The sequence below is a fragment of the Alosa alosa genome, chromosome 10 (assembly GCF_017589495.1).
Source record: "Alosa alosa isolate M-15738 ecotype Scorff River chromosome 10, AALO_Geno_1.1, whole genome shotgun sequence".
Taxonomy (NCBI): domain Eukaryota; kingdom Metazoa; phylum Chordata; class Actinopteri; order Clupeiformes; family Clupeidae; genus Alosa; species Alosa alosa.
Genome location: NC_063198.1, coordinates 21,143,961 through 21,159,677, shown reverse-complemented (window position 1 = coordinate 21,159,677; position 15,717 = coordinate 21,143,961). Strand labels below are relative to the sequence as shown.

General features: G+C 39.4%; 1 protein-coding gene and 1 pseudogene across 2 annotated transcripts; one reads left to right on the top strand and one right to left on the bottom strand.

Moving 5' to 3' along the window:
* Positions 1 to 1,543: 1,543 nt before the first annotated feature.
* Positions 1,544 to 7,789, bottom strand: LOC125301839 (coatomer subunit zeta-1-like). Of its 2 annotated transcripts, none has more exons than XM_048254642.1 (9): positions 7,679 to 7,789; positions 6,555 to 6,660; positions 6,146 to 6,214; positions 4,765 to 4,863; positions 4,509 to 4,564; positions 4,330 to 4,407; positions 3,602 to 3,653; positions 3,442 to 3,480; positions 1,544 to 1,834 (listed from the first exon to the last, which is right to left on the bottom strand). In XM_048254642.1, the coding sequence occupies exons 2-9, from the start codon at positions 6,570 to 6,572 to the stop codon at positions 1,787 to 1,789; spliced, it is 459 nt and encodes a 152-aa protein (XP_048110599.1). In that variant the 5' UTR covers positions 6,573 to 6,660; positions 7,679 to 7,789; the 3' UTR covers positions 1,544 to 1,786. The 2 variants fall into 2 exon arrangements, with proteins under 2 accessions (XP_048110599.1, XP_048110598.1); XM_048254641.1 differs by lacking the exons at positions 4,765 to 4,863; positions 7,679 to 7,789 and adding exons at positions 4,673 to 4,764; positions 4,895 to 4,976.
* On the top strand, positions 7,086 to 14,687 carry LOC125301840 (annotated as a pseudogene).
* The last annotated feature ends 1,030 nt before the right edge of the window (positions 14,688 to 15,717 follow it).

The following is a 15,717-nucleotide window of genomic DNA, read 5'->3' as shown; positions in this document are numbered from 1 at the left end:
GACGAGACGGCAGTAATGTCCTGAAACACTGACTAAGACTATCTTAAGATGCATTATTGTTGTAAAAAAGACGAGACTAAAATGTTTTGCATGAAATAAAAAAACTAAGATAAAATCTCCTTCATGTTCGTCTACAAAATGAGAAGACAGAATATCTAGCTGTTACGTTTTCAAAATATTCGAATGAGTTCATACGCATACGGCTTTCCTGTAGGCTAGTCTATCGTGCTGCTGCTGCAACCCTGTGGCTGCAACATCTAAAACTGCATGGAACAAGAACACTGGAGATTTCTGCCAGAGTTAGCAACCTAAGCTTTATGCCACAATGCTACATACCCAGAAGTTGAAGCTTCTCTCATACAAATTAACATCCCCCACAATGTCCATACGAAAATGTTCAGCATGTAATGTCAACTATTCATCTAGTTAGACTGATGATGCAAAGTTTGCTAGCAAGTAAGCTAATATGGAAAGTTAAGCTAGCAAGTTAGCTATGGCTAAGATGGAGAGTCTGTTTGGGGAATGTGTTGTGTTTGAAGCATATCGCCATCTAGCTTTATATGGAGTAAAACATTAATAGTTCGGCCATTCACGACAGTGTTTCTCAAACTTTTTCAGTTTCAGGACCACTTAACTAACCCTAGCTAAAAAAAAAAAAAGATTAGACCTACTTCAACAGTAGCCTATAATTAGTCTACACAATAGGCCTACTTACTGAACCACCTTGCTTATTGTCTTTGCACTTTGCTTATTGTGTCAGAGGATTCATACTGTATGATTTAAACTGGCATATCTTACATAGACAGTGTTGCAGAACTGTTTGGATTAACATACAAGTTATATTGCAAACAACTCATCTATATTATATTTTACCACGTCTGCTTTGCGGACCACTTGTGATAGCTTTATGGACCACCAGTGATCCCCGGACCACACTTTGAGAAACACTGGTCTACGAATATGACACTGGTCCAGTCAAATCTTTTACTGTCTATGGTCAAAATCCCAGCCGAGCTATAACTGTAGCTCGACTTACCTGTGCATGTAAACATACTGACTGACAAAAAAAGAATGAGTAATTATAACAGAGTAGCCCTGTGGACACACAATATTGTTGGAAAATTGAGATGTGTGAAACACTATTTGACTCATGGTAATCAGAAATAATTTGTTATAAAAAAAAGACTAAAATGTGTTGACTAAAACTGACTAAGACTAAGATACCTTTAGTTTCCTTTTGACTAAAACTAGACTAAAATGACGAGACTTTTAGTCGACTAAAACTTGACTAACAAAAAAATATTTGAATGACTAAATATGACAAAGACTAAAAAGGACATTTCGTCACAAGACTAAGACTAAGACTAAATTAAAAATAGGTGACAAAATTAACACTAGGTTACACTGCAGTTACACTTTTTCACAGTTACCCACAGTTACCCACTGGTAATAGCAGGGCAGAAAAGCACTGAGAAATGGGAGGAATAGAGAACTATGTATCAGGGTATTGCTTACAACACATTCAAAACAATACCAGCATTCAGGTCTTAGGTCTCTTCAGGTCTACCTTCTTACTGGAAACAGTTGGAAATCATGGAAATCATAACCAAGGAGACAGAGGGTAACTAATGTCCTCTAGTGGATGATTCAGTGCAATGATATCTGAGATATACAGAGGTATGAATACAGGAATGTCACTGTGTGTGTGTGTGTGTGTGTGTGTGTGTGTGTATGTGAGAGAGTGAGTGGGTGTATGTGTGTGTATTCAGTGGTTGTGGTTCCCACACTACCGCAGAAGTGACCACTTGATTTGTTCCTTTGCCGACTGCAGCACCTTCAAAAACAAAGAAGTTGGTGAAAAGAAATTGGATTTCCATGTGCAAACTGGACACACCGGTAATCACATTTATCAAGAGTTAGGAGAATTAGTGATGAGTGACATAATCGACTGCATCCAAATGATTCCAAATTAAACTGCTCCTGCACACATAGTGCAAAGGGCACAATCTGGCCCAAACACCCTAAATACACTGACAATGGTTTGCAAGACAAAGACTAAGGCCTAGTCCACACGTACCAAACCGATCTTTTTTTCCTCCGTCTTCCCTGGAACCTTATCAAGAATATTTGCGTCCAAACGGATCCATCTCAACACGACTCAACACGTTACTTCATGCCCCAGGCCTATAGGTGGCACTGTTTCTTTACAGAAATTGACCAAAACTTGCGCTTTAAAAACAGACAGAATAGGCTACGACAAAATGGCTAGTGCAAGGAAACCAGAATTGTTTGTGTGGACTGATGATGAACTGTCAACTGTAAAACTAATAAACTTTATTTTACGGTTTGTGAAGGCTGCAGTCCCGTCCTTTATTTGGCTAACGCAGGTAGGCCTACTAATCACCTTTACTTTCTTTGGTTGTAGGATAGTCCGTGATTCACATTAGTTTTGGCTATCACCGCAATTAGGCTACTAAACGCAAGGCTTACCCAAGTTCTAGGCTATTCTGTCGCCACATTTATATATTTTGCTATATTGCTATATAATAATATTGCTATAAAACCTTCGTTAGTAACAGTCAATACTTTTGCCTGCATCAAATCGTGCATTCGTATTCAGTGTGCTACCATTGGCTTAACGTGAGTTCTAAGCGTCTTTGTATGCTTATATATGATTTCACTCGACTGTGAATGCATGTATATATGTTGTAAGACATGTAAAATAAATGAATGACACTGGCACTACGCACAAATTAATGTAGCCTAAACTTACACTGCACTTTCCTAATAACTTAAGTTCTCTCGCGTCACTGACAGTAGCTAGAATGCATAAAAAAACACCGGGAAAAACAGTGTTCAGTCCACCAAGTAATAAGCTATCGGCGCTGCGCAGCACCAGTTGTGATATTTATCTTACGGAGTGTGATCGTAGGTAATGTCATGTATGAAAACTAGTATTGTTAGGCAATACTATAAGTGCAAGTCCAGTGCAGCTGAGGTGTGGCGATGACATCATCGACACGCAAGCAGGATGTCGGTTTAAGCTGTCTAAACAAACTCAAACGGGCGGTTTCAGATTTCTCCACTCTGGGACCAGGTTTCAGAAAAGTGCGGTTTCGGGCAGTGCGTTTACAGGATTCGTTTGGACGCTCGGCCAAGACGAAGCAAAACCTCTGCGTTTAACCTAAAAAGCGTCTCCGTGTGGACAGGCCCTAACTTTGCCTGTTCACTAACTGCATTGTGACTATTGACTATGAGTGTCATCTTGTTGCGAAACAGGCCAAATTGCTTTTTCTTATTTGGAGGAAGTCAACATAGTCAACCTACAGACCTTTCTGCAACCAGGTCATCTCTGTACAATTCCTAAGTTCCAAGGCCTTATTGCCTACACATGTCTCGAAATAGATATACCACAAATTATAGCAGCTGAGGTCCTCTTACCTGAGTCACAGTCTGTTCTGTCAAAGGAACATCATCACCCTGCAAAGAAAGCATGTGAAAACTCATTCTTGGCTCTCAATGTCTCTGTAGTCAGAATTCCCCTGAGACACAGATATAGATGACAACAACAAAAGATCATTAAAGAGATAATGCTGCTTACCCGTAATGCTACACGGTAGACAACCTGCTGTGGGTCACTCTCTAGGATGACTCTAAGGGTCAGGAAAAGAAAAACAAGGTCAAGGAATACAAATAAGAAAGCATACATCTATGAAAGACAAGACAGGCAGACAAAGGAAGACCAGGCAGACTAAAATAGTTATGTAAAATGAAAAACCTGACAAACTTTGATTGTTACTGGTTAAGATATGTATGACAAAATGTACAATGAAATAAGAGTGTCATAATTTTAAAACTATGTTTTGTATCTCCTACGCTGACCCTTTAACATTTATTCAAGGAAATTACTTAATATTTTCAACACTGTACCAACTTCTAGTACCATCTAGTATTCAGAACCATTTAACTCAGCAATAAATGCACATTTTGAACACATGAACAGTACACATGAACATAAATATTACAACAACTCTTCATAGTTCTTCCATCTCTTCCATTTTGATTTCTCATCTAACCCCCTGCCCTACACAACTATATTAAAATCTCCATGTAGTTGTAGTGGCAGCAGCATGGCATAGTAGTAGTGTATTATTGTTATTGTAACTTTTACTCTTATGTTCTCAGTTACATTTGACAATGAAAGTCACTTGGAATGTGCTAGTATATGATAATATAACTAGATTTAAAATCAGCTGCATTTTATAACACAACGAATGCTTTTTGAAATCTGCGAGGTGAAGCCTTAGTTGATAAAAAAAAAGGTCCTACCCTCCATCTACAATTTCATCGACAGCTAGGAACAATCCTTCCATGTTCTCTAGCAAAGCTCTTCTTTCCACATTCTTCCTGTAAATAATAGGGAACATATACATGAAGTATGAACCTCAATGTGTGATTAGCATACAGAAGTACATGTAGGAGATTGGAATGTACACAGAATGACTTACCTCAACATTTGACTGAGGGAATCGAACAGGCAGTTCAGGACAGACATCAGCATCAGCTGATGAAACAGGAAAAATCAAGTATTTTTTTCAAAATCAAGTATATTACAGCAAATAATCTATTTGCAAATGGATGTCAGATGATTTGTTCATCTGCTTGTTTATACCTCATTTTCATGTGAGCTTCCAATAACATAGAAGTATAAGTCTATATTGCTCTTGTAGACCACAGTTAGTCCTTCTAAAAGTGCAATCTCACCTGGGGAGACAGATGCAGCATTGTATGTGATAGAGCATACCAGTGAGTTGAAATGGTTAATGGTCTGAGACTACAGAGATAGTCATAATATTGAAGTGTCTGAAAGAGAAAAGAGTAAATGGTGACTTACTGTCTGTACGGTGAGTCTTGTTGAAGATGTTCTTTTCAAAAGCTTTCTGTTCTTTTACTGTAGGGTATGTGTCATCATAATACTAGAAACGAGATAACATAGGGTCTACATGATCTTAAGATGGTATCAATGGATCATAGGAGTGATTAACATCAAAAAATCTGGACTGGAGTAACATTTGACACCTTCGATATGTTTAGTGTTCTAAAGACGCCAAATAGCCCGTTTTAGTTACCAAATTGATAGCCAAGGAGCGAGAAGTGAACACACATGGATAGCTATAAAACTTTTGTTATACAACTAAACACAACAAAATACCTTTATAACCCTTGAGCCAGCTACGGCGTACCTGATTACCTCAAAAAAACACAATCAAATAACTGTATGTTTGTGTGAAAGGATTGTCAGAGATGCGCTAAGATACATTAATATGTATTTTAAAATAAAATATCAAATACCCTTAATTTTAAAGGAATTATCCGGAGTAAAATGCACTTTAGATCGATTTACGGATGATTGGGAGTACATACGTTGAGTTGACATCCAAATCATGTCATTCGGATGTGTTTCAAGAAAGTTCGATGTTACCGTTTTTAGTCAAAGCTCGTTAGCGCGTTAAGTGTAACGCTGTTGATCAGGGAGGATCATGAGCCTTTAGTTGGTTTTTAACTAACCGAGTGGGTACCTTGTAAGCGCTAAATGGCGTTATATTGACGGCAAAGGGCATATGAGTTTTTAGGCGTTACTCTAGGCGATAGATACATGGGGCAACTTTTTGAGCAATATTGTAAGGCAACCACATAACTAGTTCCATGCATTCCGATTGGATGATTAAAGTTCTCAAGAAACTTGAGGTTGGCGTGAGAGGGAGTGTATTGTATGTGTGAGCAACCTACGTGTTACTCATCTTCCTCCTTCTTAATATTCTGATCACAACTCTGACTGGTGCTGTTGCGACTTATTTTATAATTTGCCCAGAGCCTACATTCATTGTTTTGCACTTATGATGTCATCACATCAACAAATATTTACCAGTATTTCTAACTATAAAAATACACACCTATAAAGTATTTTGATACAAAATACTAAGCCATTTTCGTCAATCAAATAAAAAAAAAAAACGTAAATGCATGCATCATAAATTCTGCCTCTCCCTGACTATTGTGATGGTAAAAGTTGTACATAAAGGGAATAGTCAATTAAACGTATGTACAGTATATTGAATGTTGTGAGGATCTTAAAATAGCAAACCTTTGCATACAGTCGTTCACCATCATTATCAAGAATGAGTACTGCTTTTACAGTGTACAGTGTGGGTTCCTGAAAGCATAGCAGTCATATCACTATGGAGTTAATTGTTAGTAGCTGCATAATTTATGTTCTTATGACAATCATTAGACATTTAAATCCACAACAATTCTGAATGAGTCTATCATCTATCCATCCATTCTTACAGTTAAAAAAATAATAATAACTGTCCCCTTTGGCAAGCTGCGCTTAGGCTACTGCTTAACGCATGAAGTCAACAGAATGATTAGATAAGAAACTTTCAATGTGTTACGCCTGAGCCACACACTTAATGCAAAATGTTTTATAAACGAAATACAATGCATTATACTGACTAATCATTCAAATACTCTCATTCAAAAGGACGCCATACCAGGGCGAATGAGTCCATCTTGACTTCCTTGATGACGTGAACAACCAAATCGTGTTCTTCTTGCGTTCTATGGTGTAACAAATGGCGCAAAGCTCCCTATCGCCATCTGTTGTGAGAACAATAAAATACTACTATCTCGCACAATCACAAGCTGAATTTGTGGGGAAAAAAAAATAAAAAATAAAATACTGTGAAGTAGGCAAAAGGCAGATTAATACAAAGTGGCATGTTAATACAGTAATAAGTGGTTGACAGTTGTTAATACAATAACAGTGGTTGACAGTTGAAACAATAATAAGTGGTTGACAGTTGTTAATACAATAACAGTGGTTGACAGTTGAAATAAAAGTTATTTTATTAACGAACTAGTTAATGACAAAATCTCCTGTTTTTGCTACCACCACACAGGCTGTTCATGCTGTTCCACTATGTTTGCAGTTAAATGTGTATATAACATTATAATTTCATTGCAATAGTTTGATCCAATCAACTTCCAGCACACATTGGCGGGTTTTGAACCTCTCCAATAATACCATTCACTCACTTCCATAGACAGTAAAAGAGCCAACTGCTCCTGCGCATTGCCGTAGCAGCTAGCAAAAGTGGGTTTGTCTCTGCAAGCGTCGACTCTGTAGTAGGCAGCTGAGGGCAGTGCTGAGCCATACCACCATGTCTAAAGAGGTATATTGACTTAATTGTCTATTAATATGTTTCACTATTGTTCTCAGAATGCTTTTGTAAACGTATGTGTATTTAACTGCGTAGCGTTAGCAGATATGATGCAAACAGCCCGACTTCGAGCATTTTGCTGGTTAGCTAACGCTAGCCATAGATGTTAGCTCGAATAGCAACCTTGGAGTCTCCATTGTTCCATTTGCTTGTGAATAGTGCAGCTTTTTGTCGAACTTAACAATGCAATAGTGGCGCACACAGTTTGGGGTTGAGGACTAGTGGAGTACGTCGTTTTAATCGTGGTAGCCTTTGGTTAATGTTAATTCTAACGTGTTTAAGTCGAATGCGCCATTTTACACCAACAAATAACTAGCCTACCTGCTAGCGGTATTACCTGGGGAGCAGCTTTGCAGTATCGATAGCTAAGTAAAGTTAATGTCAACTAACGTCACCTGCCTGTCTGCCGGGAGCGAGCTTCATGTCTGCGTTAATTCGCCAACACTTGGATATTGGCATGGACAATTTCTCAGAATTGAATTAGCCAGTACATTTGCGGCCCACATTCGCTTGCATTATCTCGTACCATGAAAATGGCGTCTCGAAAATGGCCGACTGTTGCTTCCCGTGAATGCAAACTAAACCAAAACATGTATTAGTAGATGTAGCTGGTGAACATAAAGCACTGTTGTTTTTATTACAGAAGAAGGTCGGGAGCTATAATGTGATGCGATATTCTAGCTAGCTGGGCGGTGCATGGAAATGCACAAAGTCTAACTGTTCTCATAAAATGTGCTTACGTTCCTTCATTCATAGACCCCTCGTGAACCTGAACAGCTCCGCAAGCTGTTCATAGGAGGACTGAGTTTTGAGACGACCGACGAGAGCCTTCGTGCACATTTCGAGCAATGGGGAACCCTCACGGATTGCGTGGTGAGTAGAATTTGTTGAGATGAATGTGAGGGGCATTCAGGGTGGCTGTCATATCTGTTTTTTGTTTTTTTTTGTCATGGTTCTTAAGTCCATTCTTAAGTCAATTCTATATCTTAGGTACAGCCAAGTTCAAAAATTATTTTTTTCATTGTGTTCAGATAGAGGGACAGAGGATTTATGAATATCTACTTTGTTATCCCAGAAAATGATGAGACTAAAAAATGCTTTTTTTTTTTCCATGTCATAAAAGAGGATTTGGGTTTGTGACATACAGCAATGCAAAAGAAGTTGACGACGCCATGGCTGCCCGTACACATGTTATGTTTTGGACACAAAGTGGATGGAAGAGCAGTAATGAAATAAGCCTAAATGTGTAAATCGACAAGATGAGCAGTTTCCAGAGAGGTATTTTGCAGTCTTAGTTTCGAGACAAAAAATATGACCAGAAAGAAGTTGACGACGCCATGGCTGCCCGGTCCACACAAAGTGGATGCTGAGTTTAAGTTCCAATATGACCAGAAAAAGGAATCAAAAAGGTCAGTCAGTGTTTATAAAAGTTAAACATATACATACCTATCATATTTGTTTCTCTCTTGCTTTTACAGGACTCCTGCAAGCCTGGAGCACACACAGCAGTCAAAAAGATATTTGTCGGAGGTATCAAGGAAGACACTGAGGAGCACCATTTACGGGACTACTTCATACAGTTTGGCGAGATTGAGGCCATCAACATCATGACTGAGAAGAACAGTGACAAGAGGAGAGGGTTTGCCTTTGTTACGTTTGATGACCACGACTCTGTCGACAGGATTGTCAGTGAGTGAAGGACTTGGGGCTCCAAGTATTTGTCCTTTTAATTGATCAGATTACTAAACTAAGCAATGGGCACAATGAACAGATGTGTCGATACACCTTGATTAACCTTTTAAAGCCCTTCATCAAACTTGTCAGTAAAGAGGCCTTGGTCAGTTTGTTTTTGCAAGTACATTTGCAAAAACTGGGCTGAAGGATGGAGCACTCTTGCCTTGTGTCTGAAATGCAGTAGTTACTGCAAATGTAAACATTCCTTTCTCTTATTTATGCTATAAAATGCTCTATAAACATGTATCCCTTATCTTCCTTCTGGCAATGTTTCTGTATTTGTCATGGTGCTGCCTGATTGTAGAGAACTTGCTAAAGTCAAACACACTGCTGATCTTTTTGCTGTAATGTTCTTACAGTCCAGAAGTACCATACAGTGAATGGCCACAACTGCGAGGTCAGGAAAGCCCTGTCACGGGAGGAGATGAACAGGATTGGCATGAGCCCAAGAGGTAAATATGGGTCATATTTGAACGTAAACATCTACTTGTAGTTTGTGATTTGTGATTTATTCATACTTTCCATTTATTCAGCTTTTGGATGAGTGGCTTGGATGGCCTGTGTATTTTTTTTACTTGCATTTCAGCCATAGAAATCAGACTTATTTGTAATCAGTAATGTATTCTGAACTTTGCATTATATCTTCACTGAAGTCCCCATTTCTTTGTCCAGGTGGCCGTGGAGGAGGGGGAGGAGGTGGTGGAAACTTTGGAAGAGGTGGTGGTGGTGGAGGAGGATATGGAGGTAAAGTCATTTAAATGGACTTTACAGTGTTGGACCGTTTTAATGATTTTCCTTAGTGATTATTTGTCATGTACCGTGTTTTGAGCCAGTGACAGGACAGAAGCGTACTGTAATGGCAGTTGTCAGACATATTGGCATGTTTTTTTTTTTTGGTGAAACCTGAGCAGAAGTGTGAAAGTCTGGCTTCAAAGTAAAAGGCCGGTCACACATTTGTTCTAACTATTCACAAAATCAGCTGAATCTAATTGCTACAATCCCTTAGCAAGATAAATAGGGGAAATATAAAATAAAATAAAGTAAAGTAAATTAGATAAAAGATAAAGGAGCAGTGGTAGTGTAGTTATTAACCCTTAAAGGAGTACGGAATGTTGAGAAATGAACATTCTAAAGAATATCTGGGTTCATTGAATTCAACATAGAATTTTAGAACCTTCAATTGTTGCGGAACTTAGAATGTTCAAAAACCTACACCTTTAAGGGTTAAGGAGCTGGGCTTAGCATGCAGTGGCCGGAAAACAAATAGTGGGTTCCATTCCCGGCTTCCACCATTGTCTCCTGGAGCAAGGCAATTAACCCCAAAGTTGCTCCGGGGACAATGTGTAATCCCTTGTATTACAATTGACACATGTAAGTCACTTTGGATTAAAAGTGTTGTCTAAATGATTAAATGTATACTGCTCAAAAAAATTAAGGGAACACTTTTTCCACAATTCTTAAAACACATTTTTTTAAATCTTCCACCCTTTACTACATTCACAGAATGTCTGATGGTTCTTGCAAAATAAAACTCCTCTCAAAAGTTTTACTTGCGCTCAGAACCAAACAGTGTCAGAGTACCGATCCAGTGTATGATTGAAGTGTTCCCTTAATTTTTTTTGAGCAGTATAAATGTAATACATTAGTTGATTAGTGAAATCACTTGTGTCAAGTGCATAGGTAGAACCAATACATGGCAGGTCTTACTTTCTGAAGCTGGACTGTTAAACCTCTGAACATGAGACACCAGAAACTTGCTGTTTTTCCTGAGACTGTTTGCCCTCATCCTGAATACAGGTGGATATGGAGGTGGAAGAGGAGGCTATGGAGATGGTTACAATGGCTATGGAGGAAATGGTGGTAAGTTTCAGAGGTTGCACTCTTTAGCAATCATGTGATCACTTTGTGAAGCATCATGATTTTACACATGCCAAATTAAATTGACTAATATGTTTCTTTCCCTTCCCAGGTGGCTATGGCGGTGGAGGTCCTGGGGGCTATGGCGGTGGTAACCGAGGTTACGGGGGAGGCGGTGGAGGTGGTGGCTATGGCAACCAGGGTGGGGGCTATGGTGGTGGTGGTGGCTACAACGATGGCTACAATGGGGAAGCAGCGGTGGAGGCAATGGCAACTTCGGTGGTGGTGGTGGTGGTCAGTGAAGCTTATGAAGAGATTTCCTTATCAAAATTTTGTCACTTCACAATACCCTCCCAAGCACTTTTGTTTCTGTGTCAAAACGGGTGTTCACTTATCCTGTCTGTCTCTGCAGGAAACTTTGGAGGTGGTGGCAATTATAACGACTTTGGTAACTACAACCAGTCATCTTCCAGCTATGGCCCAATGAAGGGTGGTAACTACGGAGGAGGCGGAGGCAGAAACAGTGGCCCATATGGTGGTAAGTCGTCTTGTGCTTAACCATCTTACCCAATACTGAGACGAATGCATCTCCACAGTAGCCATTAGCTGGGTTTCCATTCAGCTTATTCACACATTCTATGCGCATTCATGGAAATTCAGCCAAAGAAAATGCATATCTGTGTTTCCATCTTCTGTGTTATGCAAATTAAAACTGGACATTCACATAATCGGGGAAGAGTTTTGATAATCTGTGGAACCAAAACATAAGGTCTTAAGGCAATGTTTAAGTATACCCCTTGGTAGAAATGCAGCAAATGTGAATATACTGTTTCCATCAACTTAAAATCACATACAGTAATTTCCCAACTATTAGCCGCAGCTTATACATTGATTTTGCAAAATTTCTTCAGCTACGAGGTTAATACATGGGGGCAGTTAATATGGTATTAACATACGCTTTGTTTCTTTTAACTTGCGTAAAACACTGTCCTGCGGCTTGTACACAATGCAGCTAATACACAGGAAATTACTGTATATATGGAATGGAAACCCAGCTAGTATACAAGATCTCAACCTCAGAGAACTCTTCTTGGAAGTCACATAGAGTATTTCCTTATGAAGGTCCTTTAATGTTGGAGCTCTTTAAGTGAACTTGGCTTTGACAGAGCTTATTGTCTTCATATCCCCATCACTTGTCCCTTGCGTTCATATTTTGTATCCAATATGTTCTGTCTGACTTTCAGTCTTTAAAAGGGGAGCAAGATGTTGAGTGTAGCAATAGCATAACTGTATCCCAGCCGTCCACTAGTATTTAAGAGAACTCGCTGGCCATTTTGTAGGTGGGTATGGTGGAGGATCTGGCGGTGGCTATGGAGGAGGCTCCGGAGGCCGACGATACTAAACCGTGGGTAAGCATCGCCCCTATCAGTGGGCAATTGGTACCCGTACTTCCCTTAAAAACCAACACCACCTCTCTTTCACCCTCGATTAGAGTGCTTGGTTCATCCATGACCCTCTGAAACGTTCACAGTAACGCTACGGTGAGAATGCTTACATTGGTCCAAATTGAGATGGATAACATGTTTTATTGTGGTAGGATCATCCCTGACCATGCCTGCATTTTATGATGCTGTGATGTGGATCTTTGTAATTGAATAGGGATTGGGTGGGTGGGGGAGGATCCAGCAGCAAACTTTCACTCTCCACCCAAGCTAAGATCTCATAGAAGAAATTATTAATTGGGCACTTTCCAAGATTCCTCATTATGTAAACAGCAATGCTTTCCTGCTTCAAAGTTCAGTCCTCACACGCTAATGACTTCTTGTGTAGCTTAGCTGAACTGAAGGTTTGCTTCTGCGGCTTGCGTCCTCTGATCCCCCCCCTGTGTTTTTATTATTTTCTTAAATGATGAGAGGTAGACCTAGGTGCAAAAGTGGTAACTGTGTATATGTATGTTCCGTATTGTCCAACAGGCCACAGTGCTTAGGAGAGGAGAGCCAGAGAGAGGACAGGGAAAGGAGGAAAGCAATGAAAGGAGCAAGGAAGCAGGTTTACAACCCTAGATCTGCTCAGCCAAGCGGTGTGGTGGATGCTAACGCGTCCACTGCACGAAGAGATGTGTACAATAGGGGAGGAAAATCATGTGGGTTGGGCGAGGGAGGGAGGGGGAGAGGGAGGATCGCATATTGAAGGAAACACCAGTTTATATCTTGTTTTCTTGTCTCTTAACCTTTTATTTGTAAAAAAAAAAAAAAAGCTGTCCTGCTAGTTATTAGCTTGTAGTTTTTGCTTTTTTTTTTTTTTTTTTTTCATTTGTCTTGTGAAGTGTAAGGCATTCCAATAGGTCATTGGTAGGGTTTAATTTTGTTTAGAGAACTTATTTTGCATCCACAAGGGTGTGTTTTAAATGTAACCCGCCGCGAATCAAGATTAAATAAACAGCTTCAGTTTTTCCTTTTTTATTTAAATGTGTACGTGATCACTCCTCGTTCTTCATCTTTTGCTGTTTTTAGTGGTTGGTAATAATGCTGGGTTTGAGTCGCTGCCCAAAAGGCATAGCCTACAGCTTTTGACCTGCCACTTATGCTCTCACTGTAGTTGTAGATCATGTACATGATTCACTTCATGCATATAGCGAAGTACCTTAAAAGGGAGGGAAGGGCTTTTGAACTGAATCTAAATTGAAACCACCTGAAATTCCTGCTTGATGATTTCTGCTGTTTTGAGCACTTAAGAGCTCTCTTGCATGCTAGAACTTAGTTGGTTATGTCAGTTCCTCTCAACCACGGAGCATCTTGCTTGAGAAAAGGAAAAAACGACAGGACAGCCCACTCCTAGGACCATAGCTACCAGACCAGTAAACTGCAAGTCGGAGGCAAGCTGCCACACAGGACAGCGAGACTAGCCAATGAGAGATGCCGAGCAAAGATGCTAGCCAATGGAAGGAGACCAGCTCAAGGGCTAGCCAATGGAAGGAGCCAGCTGAGAGGCTAGCTATTGGGAGACACCAGCTGAGGGAGGGAAGTAGCAAGATCCTCGCACGGAGCCAGCCAGAAGCAGGGGCTGAGCAAGTCTTATTGAGTACAAGTGGTTGCTCTTGAAAGACTAGCAAATGTCAAGGTATTTTATATACCCAGACTGGTAGGTAAGAAGAGAACTTTTAAATACACTCTTTTATGTATGGTGTGTTTTTATTCATTTATTTTATCGCTATGTCTGGTAGCAGTCTAGTGTCTGCCTCTTAAGATGGTTGATGCTTGACTGGCTAGTTGAGACAAACCTTGACTGCTATTATTGTATGGCGTGTGATGGTGGTTTATTTATTACTAAGTGCGACTGAGTGTTGATGCGAAATCCACCTTTTTATATTGACTCCAGTGTATGACTGCGGTATGGTGGTTTTTAGTGCATGAAAGGTTCTGTGGTTAGTACATTAGAGAGCAGACTCCTTTTTTGTGTGTAACTTGAGTCCCTTTCTGAATGTATTAGGTTGTGCTAAGTTTAATCTTTTCCATTTTCTAGATCAAGGCTGAGTGAACTGGATAGCTGTGCTTGACCAGTTAATGAATGTTGCACACTTGTGGACTGCCCATTCCATTTCAATGGTAAGTAATAATGTCACTTGGTGACCATGGACTTATATTTATTGCCCTTTCATAACCTTTACTTTTTTCTGTTCTAGGGTTTTTTGTTGATGGACCAAATGATGTCTGCTGGATTTTTAACCTTTTATGCATTTTAAAAATGTTTTAATACGTTTTGCAATAAAATTGCAACTTTTAAAAAATAAAAGGACTGTGTGGTGGTTGAAAATGGGTGTTTCCTGAGGCTACTACCAGGTGTCTCACTTTTGGTTTTGAGAAATTGTTCCATTCAACATCTCGGAATAAGGTGTGTGTGCTTTTTTTTTTTTGGTGCAGTAGTCAAGACCTTTTGTTTAATCCCAACATTAGTATTAATGTTAGTGTGTAAAGGTAAAGATGAAATATTGAAATGAATCCACAAATCAATCCCTTTTAAATGAGCGCTTCTATTTGTCAGTTTCATACAATAAGCAATGGTTTGTAAGTTAAGGCTTTTATCATCCCCCATTCTACTACCTGGCATGTCCTATATGTATAAATGCCCTCAAAAATGTCTTGAGCAATGATTCACACCTTTTGGATTTCTTCCTGTGTGCTTTCAATTTTTATTTTATCTAAGGCAATTTATCCCTTTGGAATAGAAATGTCTTCAGAGTTAACTCTTTCCAGGAGACTATTGCAGCATAGATGTGTGTGTTATATTTATTTTTATATATATATATATATACATTATTTATAATAAATTAGTGTGAGAACAATCTATGGGACTTTCTTGAAAAGAAGCTGCCAATTACTAATGGAATGCAAAGGGTAGCCATAAATCTTGAGGGTAGGAGACGGCACTGAATACAGCTCGAGCAGCAAAGGCTTTTGTACGGGATTGTAGAGGTCAAGGCTGGCCTAGAGAGATGGGTTGGCATGCGGTATTGCATGGACATAAGTTGTGATGGTGTTATGGATTTTCCACTTTTGTTATTGTAGGGGGGAAACTTGAAAATAAAGTTTACGAGACTGAGTTTGAGCTAGGTGTGCAAGGATAAATTGAACAGACAGTTGAGCTGAATACTTCAATGACATGTTTGAATTGGCTCTCTAGATTTGGTTTTTATGATATTTATGAGCTTAAGGACTTCTCTCTCATTTTTTCCCCATCTGCATGGTAAAACACATCTCAGATCACACATCACTTTCATTTCTGAGATTAATGAGCTAAAACTCATTTGGCCCATCTGAAGGCCTACAGTCTACAAAACTAATGT